The sequence below is a fragment of the Zootoca vivipara genome, chromosome 1 (genome assembly GCF_965207765.1).
Source record: "Zootoca vivipara chromosome 1, rZooViv2.hap1.1, whole genome shotgun sequence".
NCBI lineage: Eukaryota > Metazoa > Chordata > Lepidosauria > Squamata > Lacertidae > Zootoca > Zootoca vivipara.
In genome coordinates this window covers 70,982,433-71,001,678 of record NC_142582.1, presented here as the reverse complement: position 1 = coordinate 71,001,678, position 19,246 = coordinate 70,982,433, and the positions used below count along the sequence as shown (strand labels likewise).

At 39.9% G+C, this 19,246-nt stretch overlaps 1 protein-coding gene across 1 annotated transcript; it reads left to right on the top strand.

Moving 5' to 3' along the window:
- Nucleotides 1-2,092: 2,092 nt before the first annotated feature.
- Nucleotides 2,093-19,160, top strand: EIF3M (eukaryotic translation initiation factor 3 subunit M). Its single transcript, XM_035118152.3, has 11 exons — nt 2,093-2,171; nt 2,811-2,943; nt 4,651-4,789; nt 6,523-6,646; nt 7,431-7,525; nt 9,876-9,959; nt 12,191-12,290; nt 13,110-13,191; nt 17,435-17,578; nt 18,376-18,436; nt 18,882-19,160. Exons 1-11 carry the CDS (start codon nt 2,130-2,132, stop codon nt 19,000-19,002), a joined length of 1,125 nt encoding a protein of 374 aa, XP_034974043.2. The 5' UTR covers nt 2,093-2,129; the 3' UTR covers nt 19,003-19,160.
- Nucleotides 19,161-19,246: the final 86 nt, after the last annotated feature.

The window sequence follows — 19,246 nt, the reverse complement described above, 5'->3', positions numbered from 1 at the left end:
ATACTGTAACCAATCTCTTAGTATTTCTCTTATATCTTTAAATATTCTGTTTTAATTGGTCTTCTGCCTCTATTAAGAGGTCTTTATAGGTGGCCCAATCCCCTCATATATTTAATTTTTTAACCGATATTGCTTCTAACGGAGAGAGCCACCAAGGTGTTTCTCCTCTCTAGTAAGTCTTTATATCTGTCCCATACCTCGTATATTGATTTTCTTACCAAGTGGTTCAGGAATCCTTTATGTGTTTTTGTTTTATCATAAATATGCGTGCCACCCAAACCTATTATCATGACCTTCCAAATCTAGTAAATCTGTATTTTTAATAAAATCCAATCCTGCAACCAGCAGAGGCAGGACGCCTCATAATATAACTTCAAATCTGTCAAGGAGAAGTCATCTCTTTCTTTAGAGTCTGTCAGTAACTTATATTTAATTCTTGGTTTCTTCCCCTGCCAGATACCGTGTTTCTCATATTATAAGACACGTCTTATATTTATTTTTTCCTCAAAAAAACACACTATGGCTTATTTTCAAGGGATCTTATTTTTTTTCCTCCTCCTCCTGCCGCGGCCGACATTGCTGCTGCGCCTATCACTATGTCTTATTTTCGGAGTATGGCTTATATTCCTTGAATGCTTAAAAATCCTGCTATGGCTTATTTTATGGGTATGTCTTAAAATATGAGAAACAGGGTACCAAATTGTGAGATCTTTTGTACTCTCACTATTTTGGGGTGAAATCTTACCTAAAATCAGTGCTAATGGCAGCAAATAAAAAGGGGGTGGAAAGCGCACAGGTATCCAGGGAAAAAGACTTTGGCGATCCTACCCGCCATTGCGCCGAATATGTTTTGCCTGTACGCGATTTTAGCTTTAAGTGCAGTCCACAGAATGTAACCCCCATGTAAGTTGGGGACTTCATCTCCTTCATGCTGCTAGGGTGGAGAACCCATTGAGATAGTCCATATTCTGATTTTATCCCTTTTTTTAACATGAAGTTTTATTGTTTCAGATTTTTGTAAGTGATCTTGTAAAGTGTTAAGTTAAACGGCTGAGTGTATATGAAGTAAATAATAAAACAGATGGCACAGGAGGCAAGGCAAAGTGAATACGGCTTTAAGCATTTTCTCATAAAAGCCTTTCATCAGCTAATCCACTGAAGAGATTCTGGAACACCCATGGATAACAGAGAGCACAGAAACGACAATATTGTATCAGTTCTAAATCTGTACGTGCAGGCAGTTCACATCATAAAGAGGAGTGAGTGAAGCCCCTGCCAGGCAGAGACTGAACACGTAGCCCTCATGAAAATGTTATCATAATCTCCAACGTGATAGTTGGGGAATGGATTCCGTTTGAGCCCTTGATGTGCTCAGTTTCTTCTCCAGTTTATAGTCCTCGAGAACTGGGAGAGGACCTTTTCCAGCAGCCACATTCCACCACAAAAACCTTCCTGATCCATTCATCCTTGTGGTCTCCGATGACGTGTTGGAGGTTCCATTGCACTCCAGGGCTGCCTAGCGAACTGGCAAAAGGGGTTTTACCTTATCCTCCCCGATGCTAACATGTAAGAGCGAGCCGTGAACGTCTCGATTTGCCTTTTTCCTGTTTCGCTTTAAGAATCGGGTCTATCAGACTGTGCACCGGAGGGCAGTGACTGTTCTTTAAAAAACCAAACACATTTGCACCACGCACAGAGAAAATTTTAGGGTTCTTAATAGCTGCTGCTACCCTGAGTTCCGAAAAGCTCTTTTCCGTGTTATTATCTTGCACGGACTGCACGTAAACAACTCGAGATTACAGCGCTCGTTAGCAGGTGCGAAAGACGCGTCATCCTCCAGCCTTCGATTCACAAGGAATCGCAACCGATACAACTGCTGCCTTGCAATCCGAGGAGAGGGACACGAAGGGCGCATGCGCACCTGGGAGGAGCGGGCACGCTTCCAGTTAAGGCGAGTTTAGCGGCAGCCTCAGCCGAAGGGAGTGCGCGTGCGCGCTCGGCAGCTGCCGTTCCGGGAGCAGGACGAGGACAGCTGTGTCCCGGAAGCGGAAGCGGCGTGACTGGGAGCGGTCGCTTTCTTTTCCGGCCGGGGAGCGTGCTCGGTGCAGCGAGAGAGGCCGTCTGTAGCCATGAGCGTCCCGGCTTTTATCGATATAACCGAGGAAGACCAGGTCAGGATGGGAAGCGGCTGTTTGCTTCCCTCCGTCCCTGCCCCTCCCCGAATGCAGGAGGGCAGCTGTTGTTTCCTCAGGTGCCGGAGGCCACCGCTAGGGAGGGCGGAGGAGGGGGGAATCACTCGTGGAACCTCATTCACACGTACACATACACTGGTTCCACGCGCGCTCTACGAAGCACCGCTTAGAAGCTAAGTGCTTTTTGGCAGCTTCGTAGGCCCAGCTGGGGCCTCGTCCGGTCTTTAGACTTGGATCCTTTCTGCGCCTGCTCGCCCCTCCCCCCTCCCCGTGTCTTCGCTAGCAAACGCCCGTCCTGCGAGGTTGGTTGCCTGAGCGCCTTTCTCGCCGAATCAGCACCGCTGTCTCTAGTGGCGCTTAACCGCCCAGGGATTGTGTTTAAGAGGGAAATGAGTATTTCTGCGTGTCAAGAGCGTATTCTTAAATGTATATTTATTACGTGGCTAGGAGGAATGTGATCAGGTAGTGGGAGCTTTGGAGTTAAGCTATTTAACACAGCATCAGCGTAGAGTCACAAAGAGTGAACAGGATGGTCATACGTATGTTTATGACATTACTAGGAGGAACATGATTAAAGGATGTTATTTTTATAGATGCTTTTTTCCTTTGAATATTTAGGCTGCGGAACTAAGGGCTTACCTGAAATCTAAGGGAGCTGAGATATCAGAAGAAAATTCTGAAGGTGGACTTCACATTGACTTGGCTCAGATCATTGAAGCATGTGATGTGTGCCTGAGGGATGATGATAAAGGTTGGTGTTTGCATAATTTAGGAAGCTATTGATAAGCATCTGACCTAAGGTTGTGATCTATTTTTAAAAAATTATCTGCCTTCTAGAAAAGTGAGTTAACAAACAGTTTGAGAGGAAAGGTTAAAGAAGAATTTCTAAAAAAAATGGGACAGGTACAAGAAATATGTTAGAAAATATACTGAGAACAAAATTTCTATGATAGCGTTTGAGTAAAAAAGGGAAAAAATCTGTTTGGATTTGCATAAATCAGTTTCCTTAAGAAATAGGAGTGTCAAACGATATGTAAAAACAGAGATAGCATGGATTGAATATACACTCTGCGACAAAAAGAGGAGAGTATGCTGATGGAGATAACAGGAAGTCCAAAGATAAAATTTACTTGCTTTTCTTCTTTTTTTCTCCTTTCCCTTTTTTTCTCTGGGAAAGGAGGATTAGAAATACAATACGAAAAATTGTAACAAACAAACATAAATGTATATGTGTATGTATATGTATATGTATACAAGCATGAAGAACAATGTTCAGGTTTGGTGATGGGAAAAAATAAATATCATTCAAAAAAAAATATCATTCAAAAAAATAGAAAAGTGAGATGTCCTCCTTTAGGGCATAATTGTATATAAGGGGCCAAGTTTTACAAGTGGGCACAGCTGCCTACCTGTCAGTTACCTGAAATCTAAGTCAAAGGCTAGAGTGTGGCTTTTATTTAGAAAAATAAGAACACTGAAGTGGAACATGATAAACATACTGTTATTAATAGGTAAAGGTAAAGGGGGTCCTCACCATCAGGTCCAGTCGTGTCCGACTCTGGGGTTGCGGTGCTCATCTCGCTCTATAGGCCGAGGGAGCCGGCGTTTGTCCGCAGACAGCTTCTGGGTCATGTGGCCAGCATGACAAAGCTGCTTCTGGCGAACCAGAGCAGCACACGGAAATGCCGTTTACCTTCCCGCTGGAGCGGTCCCTATTTATTTACTTGCACTTTGAGGTGCTTTCGAACTGCTAGGTGGGCAGGAGCTGGGACCGAGCAACGGGAGCTCACCCCGTTGCAGGGATTCGAACCGCCGACCTTCTGATCAGCAAGCCCTAGACTCTATGGTTTAACCCACAGCGCCACCTGGGTCCCTACTGTTATTAATAGTGTGGAGTAATTGGGTAGAACTTGACATTTCCCAATGAATTTGTTTAGCAGTCAATTTCAAACAGAAAAAATCAAGTGCTTATTCATACAATGTATAATTAGCAATGGTGTCCTGATTTGCACAACTGCAGAGGAAAGGTGTGTAACAGATTTTTGTCTAATGCCAGTTATCAAAGTAGCCATTGTAATTTTTTAATATTTCAATTCAACACCCTTCAGACAAAAACAAAAGAGTTGTATGGATGTATCTATGGCTTTTTAAACTGGGAGTGTGTATTTCGGTTTTTATTACGTATATTGTGTTATGTATTTTTGTTTCCTTATACTCTAAGCTGCCCTGTGATCATTGCATGAAGGGCGGTATAGAAATTCAATAAATAAACAAACTGGAAGTCAAGTAAACATGCCACAGTTACTGTTGGTGTTTGCAAAAAAATAATAATTGGTCCATTAGTCTAGAAAGTTTTCTGTATGTTGTATTAACAATGTAAAGCTGAGACAGTCTTACCAAAGAACAATTCAGTGTCACATTTTTCATTACAGAAATATGTTTTTGTTTTTCAATATAGATGTTGAAAGTGTGATGAACAGTGTAGTATCTCTTCTTCTTATTCTGGAACCTGACAAACAAGAAGCTTTGATTGAAAGTCTATGTGAGAAATTGGTCAAATTTCGGGAAGGTGAACGACCATCACTCAGACTGCAGCTGTAAGTGACTTAATGTGATTGAATAGAATAAATACCTCTTGTACCACAATTCTTTTTATTCCATGAAAAGCAGGATCTTTGGCAGAATACATTAAGAGTATCTTTGAGTGGGTCAGCAAATTATGTCTGGGCTTGATGGCCAATCATTAGTGTCTTCCAGTCAGTTGTAAGGTTGTAAAGGACCCCTGGACATTTAAGTCTGATCTCACCACAATAATGCTTTGAGTTAGATGCACTTGAAACAGCGGTCTGGGAACAGTGTGGGATTCATAGGGTGCCTCTATCATTCTGGGACTAGGCCTAGTTAAGGGCAGCCACTTGCCATAACGCTGTGCATTCTTAAATAAGAACTACAAGTTTAACCAGTTGCAGATGCAATGCAGATTGTACACTGGTACAAAACATAAAACATACCTACTGAGATTTTGGCTGCAGTCCCATGTGCATTAACTTGGAATAAAGTTTTCCTGAATTTGTGGAACTCGCCTCTTGAGTAAGCATGCCTAGGAATAATTTTGTACTGCTGAAAAAGAGAAGAGAGAGGTGGAACCGAAGCAAATAAACACTTGTTAGACATAGATTTTATTCAGTATTTTATTTACCGTACATACCAGATTACATATGCAAATTTATTAAAAACAAGACTTAAATAGAAGCTCTGAAAGCCACCAGTTTTTTTGCACCACGTGCTGGCAAATTCAGGTATGGCACATTTTAAAAGGGAATGTTAGGCAAATGTGGATATATGCTACACTGGATATGTCTAGTTTGAAATCCCTCTCCTTCCAGTGCTTGGGTTAAGCAGCACAGCTTCCCTTTCAGCCCAACTCCTCATGTTTCATAGATATTAGCAACATACTCCAGGCTTGAGGACTCCTTCCATCCATGCTGACCTCTCTATGCCATATTGTCGTCCCAGCCCTGTTTGAGTACAACAAAATCACTCTTGAGATTCACACACCTCTTCCTGCTGCCGTTGCTCAATGAAGCGGTGAGCACAACCCCTTTGCCTACTTAAGGCAAAAACTTTTCTTCTGCTGCTTACGCAAACATAAGGCACAACTTATCCCTTGTGATACATTGCAAAAATTGCACACAGCTTCAGAAATCCTATGGATAATTAGGCATGCCTGAACTGTTGTCATTATGTAGCCCAAGGGAATTCTAACTCGCCTGTTAAATTGTTTGCTGTGATCAGGCAAATGTCCTTGTTGGAGGCAAGTATTGGCAATGATTTAGAATCTGATAATGCAACTTTCATATTTCTGCATGTATTAGTTAAACAGGAATAATAAAATATGTCAATGAATTACAGAGAAAATCAAGCAGGGTTCCACTTGCTCAGTTGGGCTTTCCTGACTTTTCCCTCTACTGCCCCGTCAGCTTCTAAGCAATGATGTATATTTTGTGTTGTAGCGTGGGGGTGGGGGTGGGACAGCAAAATCAGGAGGAATTCAGCAGGGCTGCATTGCATATACCAGTGTTTCTCAAACTTTGTTCCCCAGCTGTTGTTGGACTACAACTCCCATCATCCCCAACCTCCGGCCTGCTAGCTGTTGTTATGAGACTGTTAAAAGCCTGTGTGAAACTTGGTTGAACTTAATAGTGGCAATAGTGATGACTTTAAACATTTTAAATGCTTGTATTTATTTCTGTGTACATTAGATGTGCAGTGTGTGTCCATTAATACATTACAAATGTTGGAAATTAATTGATTTGTCATTATTCTTTAGACTGAGCAATCTCTTCCATGGCATGGAGAAGAATACCCCTTCAAGGTATACAGTCTACTGCAGCCTCCTTAAAGTAGCCTCCAGCTGTGGAGCTATACGGTACATTCCAACTGAACTGGAGCAGGTAAGCAGTTGAATAGTATTTGCATCTTAACAAAAAATCCCTTTAAAAATTAATAAGATTTGCAACAAACCAAAATACATCCTAAGAATTACATAATAAAATACAAAATAAAATAAAGAACCTCTTCTTGATTAAGGGAATCCCAAATTGTGATTGTAAAAAAAACCAACATGATGCTGTTTTGCTTTATGCAAGCCTATCTGGAGTGCTGCCTTGTACAGTCATACCTCGGTTTAAGTACGCTTAAACTGAGTACTTTCCGTTTAAGTACTCTGCGGACCCGTCTGGAATGGATTAATCCACTTTCCATTACTTTCAATGGGAAAGTTCGCTTCAGGTTAAGTACGCTTCAGGTTAAGTAGCCTACAGAGTTCCGGAACCAATTTCACTCATACCTCGGGTTATGTACGCTTCAGGTTGAGTACTCTGCGGACCCGTCTGGAACGGATTAATCCACTTTCCATTACTTTCAATGGGAAAGTTCGCTTCAGGTTAAGTTCACTTCCGGTTAAGTACAGACTTCCAGAACCAGTTGTGTACTTAAACTGAGGTACCACTGTACTCCAGCATCCCAAGACAGAGAGTATCCATTATCTTAAGAAAAAAGTAAAGCATGGATGGGAAATTTCCATTAATGATTGCTGCTCCTGAGCAAGGCACAGAACAGAGTTTCATAGTTTCACATTCTTCTGATTTTTAAAATATTTGCATATTCAAAAATTGTACTTGAAATAACTTTTCTCAGTAGTAAAAATCATTGCCTTCTGTGTCAAATCTTTTATAGGTTCGAAAATGGATTTCAGATTGGAATCTTACCACAGAGAAAAAGCACACCCTTCTTCGACTGCTCTATGATGTTTTAGTGGATTGCAAAAAGAGGTAAATGAGACTACATACTGTGCCAAACAATTTTGGCACAATTCATTGAGGCAGGGGAAGATTACTGATATATTTACCATTTCAATTATTGTTTTTAAATTTGTATGACTTGTGTTAAATTGTGTGCTTAATATTAAGGGCTGCTTGTTCTTATTTGAATGGTACAAATATTAATTCTTAGACTGCATATGACAATTTATGTTTAATAATCTTTTTATTTTGGTATTAAATTAAATGCTAGATTGTAAACTGTTGAGCCATAATAGAGTAGAAAGGAGTAATTTTTAACACACTCCTCCTCCACCTCCATGTTTGTTTCATGGGGGTGGAAGTGGGGTGAAAAGGAGATTGGTTTTTCTCTCTACCTGAACATTGGGAAATATGGGTAGAGTGTTTTTTTGGTAAGGGTCTCTCCTCTGTTAGGCTTGCTTGAAATGATTGTCCAAGTGATGGAGAACAGGTGAGCATTCATCTGATCTCCACTCCAAAAATGATGGGTTATCTTAGACAGAGGAAACAGATCTCCAGGTTCTCCATATGGACTGAGTTCAAAAAGTGAGACAGGTATATACTATACTTTCTTATTGACACACACAATTAATCAGTTATCGGAGCCTGATGTTTCTGGAGACTTTACTGGAAACGTAATGTGGATGGTTTTTCCGTTCTGAGTGCAAACTAAAAAAAAAGAAAAGAAAACACAAGAACTCACCCCAGCCTACTTCTGTTCTTTTTATAGTGAAGTTTTACAGAACTGCTTGATAAGACTTTTTTTCCAGGTCAAACTTGATGGTGATAGTGATTAGCTGTCAGTACAAAATCTTAAAATAGCAAAGGTCTCACTAGGGCTGTTAAAAAATCTGTGCTAGTAAAGAAAATAGACTTTGGGGCTTTTAAAAAATGGAGATATGCCTTTGTTTTGATTAAAGAATAGATGTGTCTTTTATTATGATAATATGAAATTATGTTATTTTTCTAAGCTGTTCTATTTGGGTCTTGAGAATCACTGGTGCTAAATGCAGAAACATGGCACTTGACATTGGGATTAGTCTTAAGAAAACCCTCAAGGTTGAAGTGGTGGTAATAACAAATACAATATAGTTGGAAATAAAGCCAATTTTTATATGAAAAGCTGTGCTTTTGTAACCTAATGTTATTGTTCTCCTTCAAAAGCTAATTAAAAGCAAAACAAGCCCACCATTTTATAAATGCACTATTCCCATAATATGAGATGCTCTAATTTTGAAAGTAACATTTTTTTTCTTTGACTTTTATTATCCTTTTATCCAAGAGATTTATAGCCTGCCCTTCCATCAATATTGTGTTGTTTCAATTACATTCATTCTCAGGAGCAAGATAGTGGAAGTAAGAAATTGTACTCTATAAGTGTAGTAATTGAGAATACAGATTTCAGTAACAGAAAAGTGAAGCCTTCCCCATTCCAGATAATATCTGCTCCTTGATTTTCATACAATTTACAGCATTACTTTGCTTTTTAATAATTGTATCCAGATGTGTTCTAGTAAGTAGTGTAAAGATGTTTTGACCTAAGAGAGAAAAATCTGTAATTGGCAGGTAATTTATCAGTTTAAAAGTATAAAATAAACTGTGAAGTTCTACATTTTTTTTAAAAAAAAAGACCCTTGAGACTGAATGACTACATAGCTGTTTTACCACTTTGGTACCACTGACAATCAAAACAAGTGCACTTTTCATTTGAATCATAACTTCACGGTGCCTTGTAACTATCTGACCATCTCTTTTGATACTCCCTTTCTCATACAGTTAGAATTTTGGGGTCCTCCAATGAATCTGAATGTTGGAACATTCAGGAAAAACAATAAGAAGCATTTACGCACACAGTGTATAAGCTATGGAAATTGCTATAACAGAACTACTGCATGTAGTACAAGCAGCAACCATCTTAGGCGCATCCAACTGATGTGCAACCACCACACTGACCCCAGAAGTGGCTGTAAAAGGGGGTGGGGTGGGGGCGGAGTGGGCTTACACATGCTCCGCTGATGTGTGGCGTTCAGGAAAGCAACCCCCCCCCCCATGCAAAACAGTTTTTGCCTGTTATAATTGCTAACTTGGACAGGGGTTGAAGCAAGTTCATAAGCTACGAACTACTTGAGAATTGGAGATTATATACCTTTGAATGCCTGTTGTTGAAGTGTGGGTGGCAGAGAGCTGTCACACTTGGTTCCTCCCTACGGGCTTACCATGTGCATCTGGTTGTGAGAACAGGATGCTGGATTAGTTTGGTCTTTGTTCTGATCCATCGGTTCTCCCCTTTTACATTTTGAAATGATATTAAAAGCAAGTACTGTTTGTTTCTTGCCCACAGTGATAATGCAGCAAAAGTAATGGTAGAGCTGCTGGGAAGTTACACAGAGGACAATGCTTCTCAAGCCAGAGTTGATGCTCACAGGTAATGTAAACATTACAAACTACATTTAGGATTGTTTCATGTAATACTGGTCAGTGAAAGTTTCAGTAACAAGAAATACAGTCCCAAACATGCTAAGTTCTTATTCCTCTCCCCACTCTCCAAATACTTTGCTTGCCACTTCAGATTTGTAGATAAATGGCAAGGGGTTTTGCTAAAACATTTTGCTGGTGGCGTGAGCACAACCGGTAATGTGTGGGATATGGAGGGATTCTTAATTGAATACTGTCGTACCTTGGTTGTTGAATGGAATCCATTCTGGAAGTCAGTTCAACTTCCAAAAACATTTGGCAACCAAGCTTCCTGCACTCAATCAGAAGCCATGTCAGATGTTTGGCTTCCATAAAACATTCTCAAACCGGAACTCTCACTACTGGGTTTGCAGCGTTCGGGAGCCAAAACATTCCAGTTGCAAGGCGTTTGAGATCCAAGGTACAACTGTACAAAATATCTGCCACATTAGAATGCCTAAATTTCACCCTCTTACTTTTACAGCGTTATTTTTTTGTATTTTAGCAGTGGCCAAGACCTGTTGGTAGAAAAATATCCTTCTTGTCTAGAGTAGAATAAAAATTCGGTTGAAGTACATGTCTAAGACAGAGTTAAGTTCATTTCCTGCCCAATTCCTTTACAACTTCTGCACAGGACGCAGAATCTGTGTGTATGAAACGGCAGTTCTTTGACTTCTGTCTGGATCTTAGTGTTTGTAGAAAATGCCAGTGGAATGCATCATCGACATTTTTAAACATTATCTGAGACTGTGTAAAATCCCTTTCCAATATCATTCTGTAGTTGATCTGCACTTGCAGTGATGCAGAGTTAGGACACTTGGCTCTGCCACTTACTGGGACCCCAAGGAAAAGTGCAAACCATGTACTGTAGATGTGTTTTTAAAGGCTTTGTTTGTTTGTTTTGCAAAACCATTCTACTGTTAGGGTTGTTTGTTTGCTTGCTTGCTTGCTTGCTTGTTTAAGTTATACACTGAATAGATTTCTTCAAGCAGGGAGACGTTCCATAATATTAAAGAAAACATACTCTAGTTTGGACTCCTGTTGTAGCTGCCATTGGTTTGGGTTTGTTATGAATGGGGCAGTTTGGAAAGTTTTATATAAGGGAAGTAGGGAGAAATACCAGCTTTGGTAGTTCTTCTGGGTACCCTGTTTCTCCAAAAATAAGACGTAGCCATAAAATAAGCCATAGCAGGATTTTAAAGTATTCAAGGAATATAAGCCATACCCTGAAAATAAGACATAGTGATAGGCGCAGCAGCAATGCCGACCGTGGCAGGAGGAGGGGAATAAGACATCCCCTGAAAATAAGCCATAGTGTGGTTTTTTGAGGAAAAATAAATACAAGACGGTGTCTTATTTTCGGAGAAACACGGTAGTAACAGCAATGTGTCATATGTTATTATGGAGGAAAGTAGTGGGGGGAAGGGTTAAATTGTAGTTCATGCAAGTGTAACAGACAGGAGGAAAGCGTCTTCGAGCGGGTACAGTAGGAATGTGGAATAACTAATATTTGGTATAGAAAGGAGATCAATCTGCAATTTTTTGTTGGTTTCCAGTTCCCTCCATTTTGCATTAAAAGCAGTTAATACTTTACTGTAAGTCTACTTGATCTGTGAAGCAGAAAGCAAACTACAATAAAATATACATAACTGTTGTCTGGGGCTGGTTCATAGCCAGCCACACAGCTAGGTAGCCAGACTCTCCACCTTTTTGTGACAATTACCACAGAGAAAAGATTTTGTTCTGAGTAGCCCTTTGTTTTCAGTGAATGTTCTTGCAAACTTAGACCTAAAAGTTTGGTAGGCATCCCTAAATATAGATGCATATTTAATTGTGTCATGGAAGGAGAAGACAATTGGGCAGGCTTGCTTTTATATATAGGTGTTACAGATACACACCACTTCTTTCCACTTACATCCCATAACATTTTCAGTGTTAGGCAAATCCTTTTTTTATTTTCCCAGGCTTCTTAAAGAGAACACTCAACCTTGATTAGTTTTTATGCTGTTTTTCTTTGTTATCTCTTAACCCAATGTGTTTATATGTATTTATATTGTATTTGTAAAATGTTGATTACTGTTCAAGTGTTTTTGGAATACACTTTGATTTGGAGGTTGCTTTTGCAGAATGGTTTTTAAAAAGCTATTAAATTAACTAGAAATGCATTTTTCTTCCTTACACACATTTTACTTTCCTAAATAGGTGTATTGTCCGTGCATTAAAGGATCCTAATACCTTTCTCTTTGATCATCTACTCACCTTAAAACCGGTCAAATTTTTGGAAGGAGAACTTATCCATGATGTAAGTATTAATTTCTAAACTTACAATATTAAACACTTGGCATGCTGCATGTGAGATAAAATTGCTTGACCATTTTAGTGGGATTTAATCACACATAAGTTATTTTGCATTGTGTTGTTTATAGTGTCTAACACACAAGTTTGCTGGTACAGTGGTGCCTCATAAGACGAATTTAATTCATTCCACCGGTCAATTCGCTTTACGAAAAGTTTGTCTTGCGAAGCACCGTTTCCCATAGGAACGCATTGAAATTTAACTAATGCGTTCCTATGGGCACTCCGGGGGACTGGCGATGGCGGAGCTTGCTCGCTTGGCTTGGGGAAGCCAAGCGGCGGCAGCGCTGAAGCGGCCGATCCCGGGCCGGCCCAAGGGCGCTGGGAGGCCCGATCTGGGCTGGCCCGAGGGCGAGCGCTGCACGCTTTCTCCCGCTCGTCTTGGTGGCGGCGCTGAGGCGGCCGATCCCGGACCGGCCCGAGGGCGAGCGCAGGGCGAGCAGGAGAAAGTGTGTGGCGCTCACCCTCTGGCCAGCCTGGATCGGCCCCCTCAGCGCCGCAGCCGGCACGCGCTTTCTCCTGCTCTACCCCTTAGCTCAGGGAAGACAGGCGGGGGCAGCCCCCGCACCGCCAAGCTTCGGGGGACAGAGCTGAAGCGTGGCGGGCGCTGCTTGCCGGGGCTGCCACCTCCTGTCTTCCCCTTGGCTTGAATTCAGCCGGTATTTTCTCTTCTGTTCTCGAAATGAAATGTTTGGGAGATGTCTGTTAAATTAGACATGTTTGTATCTTTTCCTGTTCTCATAATTGAAAATTTCTTTCTTTGTAGCTTTTGACAATTTTTGTTAGTGCCAAGTTAGCATCCTATGTCCGGTTTTATCAGAACAACAAGGACTTTATTGACTCTCTTGGTAAGTGTTTTTCCTTTCTTTTTTAATGCACATTTGGTGTACCCAACACCTTATATGGCTATGATATAAACCTAGCTCAGCTACTCAGAAGGAGGTGCTGTGACTGGCCACTTGCTCTGCTGCGTTTAGTTCCAGATTGAGTACCCTTTTTTGCCCTGAGGGCACAGTTACAGCCATGTGGAGTCTGCATACAGATCAGCTGAGGAGGGGAGTAATGGCTGCTATCCACTTACCAAATCGTTGATCTCATGACTAGGGAGGGAGCAATTTGCATCCCCATCAGGGCACTGGGCTTCACCCACTCCAGTCCTGTTCCTCCAGCCCCTGCTAGCTCCAAAATGTATGGGGTCTGAAGGAGCCAGGAAAATTGGCTGCATGGAGCAGGGATCAGATCAGGCTCCTGAACTTGTGGTTTGCCACCCCTGGCCTCAGCATTTAAAGTTCATCCTTGGGTTCTCCAGTGCTGTTTGAGATTTTGTCCACTCATGCCTTCACCAGTTGGCATGGATGCCACACTCCAAGGCTCGCAGGTGCTTTACTGCAGCGTTTCTCAACCACTGTTCCGTGGCACACTAGTGTGCCGCGAGACGCTGGCTGGTGTGCCGCGACGTGCGGCGACGAGAAGGGCGATTTGCATTGTCACGTGCCTGGCGGCCGCCAATACACAACACTGACCCGCCGGAAAGCAATATTTGGCAAGTGTTTCTTACAGTCATAATTATAATATATGGCGGCACAGAGTTAAATTTTTTAACTTTTTAATGGTGGTGTGCCTCGTGATTTTTTTCACGGAACAAGTGTGCCGTGGCCCAAAAAAGGTTGAGAAACACTGCTTTACTGATCTGCAGGCAACCCCAAGAGAGTTGGTCCCAAGGTGCTTATGTTCTACCACAATAGGGCTTTCTTTTCAGTTGTGTGTGGTTGTAATATCAAAAACTCTTATTAGAATACAATTGTTTAGTTTAGCGACTGTTCATTCTGAATTGAATGCTTTTCTTTTGCTGTCTTTTGTGTTTGAACTGTGGTTTTCAAGCATCCACTTGGAAAGACACAGGAACAGTAAATCCTGTGGGAGCAGGTATTATTATTGAATCTGCATTTCTAAACTGAAAATAGCCAAATTGAGAATTCTGACAGCACTCCCAAGTTATGTCCACTATGTTATTCATAGATGGGAGGTAGAGAAAGCAGGTTTCTCAATGTTTATTGTCTAAATGACTAAGAGCCCTGTTGTTAGCCTCCATCTTGTCTCCTTGCTTTTCTTCCATTGGTCACAGACTCCACCTGTGCACTGAGCAAGCAGCAGTTATCAACAGTGCTACATGAGTGTTGAGGGGGAAACCTGACATAGTGCGAGAGTGCTGCATAAATGACCTATCAAGCATTGTGGGGGCAGCCCCATTTCCACAAAGCTGGCAACAGATGTGCAGCAGAGAAACATGCAGGCTACTGCATGGACGAGGTGCTGTTTGAGGACCAAATCTCCCTCTAATGAGGCTGAAGTACAATCAGATTGAGTACTTGCAAGTGTTCTTATGCAAGCCGAATCTTTTGCAGATGCATTAAACCTTGCAAACCACATTCTGTCCCAGTTAATATGTTTCATAGGATGAAGCTTTGTGATGGAATGTTAATGTCAGCAGCCTCTTTATTTACACACTGTGGAAAGAAAGGAGTAGTAATTAACACTTTGGCACTCCCCCATTGATGGGTAATTGACTGTTTCAAAGGAGCACTGGTTCATAAGCTATTGCATGCATGAAAATTACTTTTTCTGTATTGCAGCATTTTAGGACAAGGGTCAGTGACAATGCAAAAATTGTTCAATGATGCAAGCTTTTATATTATGACATTAAGGTTTAGATATACTGGTAATGAATAAATGTTTCCATAAAATTGGGGTTTAAAAAAATAGTGACCAGAATGGAGGTTAATTTTATTTGAAAAGTAAAGTGTAATAGGCTTTAAAACAAACATTTTTAGGAATAGGTAGAATCCTAAAAACAAAGGAGAACATTCCTCAATTTAAGAGTGTTGAAATTTTAGAAAGAAAAATGTATTATTTTTCTTAGTGAAAACAAAGAAAGCTTTTTACCTTATATAGCCACTGCTTGAATGTTATAAAAGCATGCACATGACTATAGCGCTCATTAAATATCAGGTAATTAAAAAAAAAAATTGAGTAATGAAGCCTCTCCTAGGATGTTACCATAGATTAGATTGTGCCAATCAAGTGCATTCAAAGGCAACTTGTTTCATTTGGGTGTAGTATAAACATAACAAATTCTTGTGCAATGGATTGAACCAACTAATCTACCATTAGTTATACTTCTAGTAAACCCATTGAAATAAATGGATTTAAGTAGCTTAGGTTATTTGATTTCATTGGATCTACTCTTGAGTATGACTTGGTCATCCATTGTCTGTGTGTGAAAATAATGTATTTTTTAGGTATTTGAAATGCATTCAGATATGGAGAATAGCACAGAACACATCTAATTCTTCTTGGGCCAACCGATTAAGCCAGCCCTCTAAATGGCTAGTATGCTTTTAATACTGTAATATTTTTTTATTTATTTTTACAAATTAATGTTTTCCCTTATTTTATTCCCCTGCTGATTTTATTTTCTTCAAAATTAATAACAAGGCTTGCCAATCTAAATCATCTATTCAGCAAAAGCTCTCACAGGTGGCATCAGTTTGTTACAATGTGTTGTTTTATTAATGCTGACAAGTTAGGCCAACAGTTGTATTATCATGTGTCAACTGTGAATCGCCCTAACATGTTCACATTTAAATCTGGTAGTATGGGCAACCTTTTTACTTTAGCAGGGTAATTAACATCTCATTTGCATTTGTTAATTAGTGTTTATGAGCACTAATTGATTTTTTGTGCTTGTAGATTTCTATTAAAACCAGTAAGCTATAGTTTCTGAAGCTCCCTATTTGCTTGAGTTATGATGATCACATTTTTGTTGAATTGGTGCCAGATAAATAGCCTTCATCATAATTACTGCTAATTAACACAACATTATGTCTGGTAGTAATGTGCTTCCCTGCACTTCTATTAGTCTAACAGTGTTATTAATTCCAAACATAAATATTTGTTGAGTGTTCAGGTTATCTCATCCATACTTTTCCAATGTCTGAAACTTTAAATAGATTATTTTACAGAAATGTTATTCAACTATTTTGTAAAAACAAATAACAAAGTAAATTTACACAAACTTATTTTTTGTTTGCCATTTCATGTATTGCTGCATATTGTATTACAGCCTTCCCCAACCTGGTGCCCTCCAGATGTTTTAGGACTAGAATTCCCATCTGCCTCAGGAGATGGGGAGAACTGCTGTAACATCACACTTTTGTATCCCAAGAACTTAACAGTCAATAGCATTTGTAGATTTCAACAAGATGACATATTTTCTCGTGTTCCTCCTGTTCCATGTAAATAAATGCATAAAATGCAAATTGGTTATAATATGGAATGAGTAATATTAACAAGAAACTTAATATGTATCTTCCATAAACCTACAATGTATTTTGAAATCAGTACTGTAACTACCCTAAGAATTAAGAGTTGACACTTGGAAAGTGAACCTCTTGTGGTGGAGATGACAGGTCACAGTTGCCTCAGTATGTCTCACTTGTACTAGTATAGAAAGGGATTGTTAACTGGGGTGTGTAGGGGGGTGAATAGTATGTTAGGTACTTAGTATCTCTTCCACGCTGCATAGGATCACACCTAACTCTGTCCTGACATTGGTGCAACATCTGTTAGATGAGTGTTCAAAGATAAGATGTAGTTACATAAAAGCAGCCAGTCACAGAAGCAACAACTGTTTTTCATACAATAGTTAAGATTTCTTGGAAGCATTTTGGTTTTCCCAATATTACTTCATATCAACATGCAGCCTTTCTAGCACTCTGCCACTGCTGAGCACAGAACCAAAGCCAGCACCAGGTGACAATGGAGGATGACCCTAAATCCTAAACAAATAGGCCTACTATTCTGCAAGAAGAAACAAACTCATTCTCTATCTTCACCTCCTGTATTCCGTTCTTAATGCAAACTGACCTTATCCACACCTCTTGGAATAAATTAAAGATCTGAACATACTAATCCTTCAGTTTTTGTACTGTGAATTTTGCAATGCAGTTTTCCCAAAAAGTATCTAACTGACTGTCGTGGATCAACAATTTCCTAGCAAAAACTTACACTGTAGTGTGATCTCTAATGCAGGTTTATTGCATGAACAGAGCATGGCAAAAATGCGACTGCTCACCTTTATGGGAATGGCTGTGGAAAACAAGGAAATATCATTTGACACCATGCAGCAGGAACTTCAGGTTGGAGCTGATGATGTTGAAGCATTTGTTATTGATGGTAAGTGAGGTTATATGATCATATTATATGCAGGCTGATGAGAACTTTACTGATACTGAAAACCCTTACAACAGTTAATGATTTGAAGCAGAGTCATTCTAAGCCTCTATGTGTAGATGATGATGCAGGCGGTTAGGGTGTCACAGTCACATTTTTGCTTCTTTTGGTAAAGTGCAACATCACTGGTGTGGAAATTGCTTCACTGCAGTGAAGACCCAAACGGTGCCCATGCTATAATCCAGTAGTCAGTATAAAGTCCTGAATTGGGTCATTTTGGGGTAGGGTCCCTTGTAGATTATCCAGACCCAATTCTTGGGTTCTTCAGGTATGCCAGCATGGAGCTGGCATGGGGAAGGGGAGCATTCCACCCTGGCGTGGACAGCAAACAGGGCATTGGAAGTGGCAAAGGATTGCTTTATTGTTGCAACCACAATTTGAATGGATGAATGGAATAGTTGACTATGCAGTGTTTCTTGTACTGTTTTGTGATACAGTATATTAGAAATCCACCTTTTAATTGTTGCTCTTTGTTAAATTGCATGTGATTTCCAGTGAGAACCTCCTTGTAGAAAGTGCACATTGTACTCTCTTACATATAAAGCACTATGCAAGGCTTTGTGAAATACTTCCCTGTAACACTTTTTTCTGCATGCCATGGCAGAACAACAAAAATTGAACACCCGTTGAAAGGACATCCCTGCATTCACTTCAGTTCCAGGGGATTACTGAAGCTCTTATCAGTCAGGGTTTCAACACATGTTAAAAGAAATTCCTCATAATTTATTTGTTCTTTGCAGCTGTAAAGACAAAGATGGTGCATTGCAAAATTGATCAAACACAGAGAAAAGTAGTGGTCAGGTGAGTCTTAAATCTTTTTGTGAAGCAACTTAGTGCAGTGCTAATTATAGCACTTAAACATCTGTTTAATATTTTTACTAGACGCAAGATATTCCTATCAGTTGCCTGTAGTTAAATAGTTGCTATTTATCATAATTTTATTAAAGCCCAGACTGAATGTGATTAGCTTATTTAATGAAAGAGTCCTATTTTCCAGCACATTTCATTTAATGGCCAAACAGTGGTAAGAATACTAATGAGTTTTGTCTGAGGTTTTTAAGTACTGACGAAGGCTGCAGAATACCAGACTAGCTGGTCTATAAAGCCTTGTTATATAGAGAGTAAAACAGTTTTGTTTTCACACCTTATCTCATGTTTTATTTTTTTCTGAATACATATGTACCCAAAATATGGTGCTTTTTTTGAAAATAGAACTTTGATGCAATTCCTTTTACATTTCTTTTAGTCACAGCACACATCGAACCTTTGGAAAACAGCAATGGCAACAGCTGTATGATACACTTAACTTCTGGAAACTAAATTTGAATCAAGTGAAAAACAGTCTCCTTAGCTTGTCGGATACCTGATTATTTGATGTAATTAGTTTGTATTGGATGGAAACTCAGCTATATTAAACCATTCAACTTAATTTTGTGAACTTTTTATTGAAGATATCTAATTGGCTAGAATACACAAAATAACGAACTATAAGCTGATAAAACAATAAACTTTAAACAAGAATGAATCTTGTTCCCCTGTTCTGTTTTATAATATGATCTTATATTCTGGCATAAAGAAGTAGAATAGTCATATGATTTTTATAAATGTGGT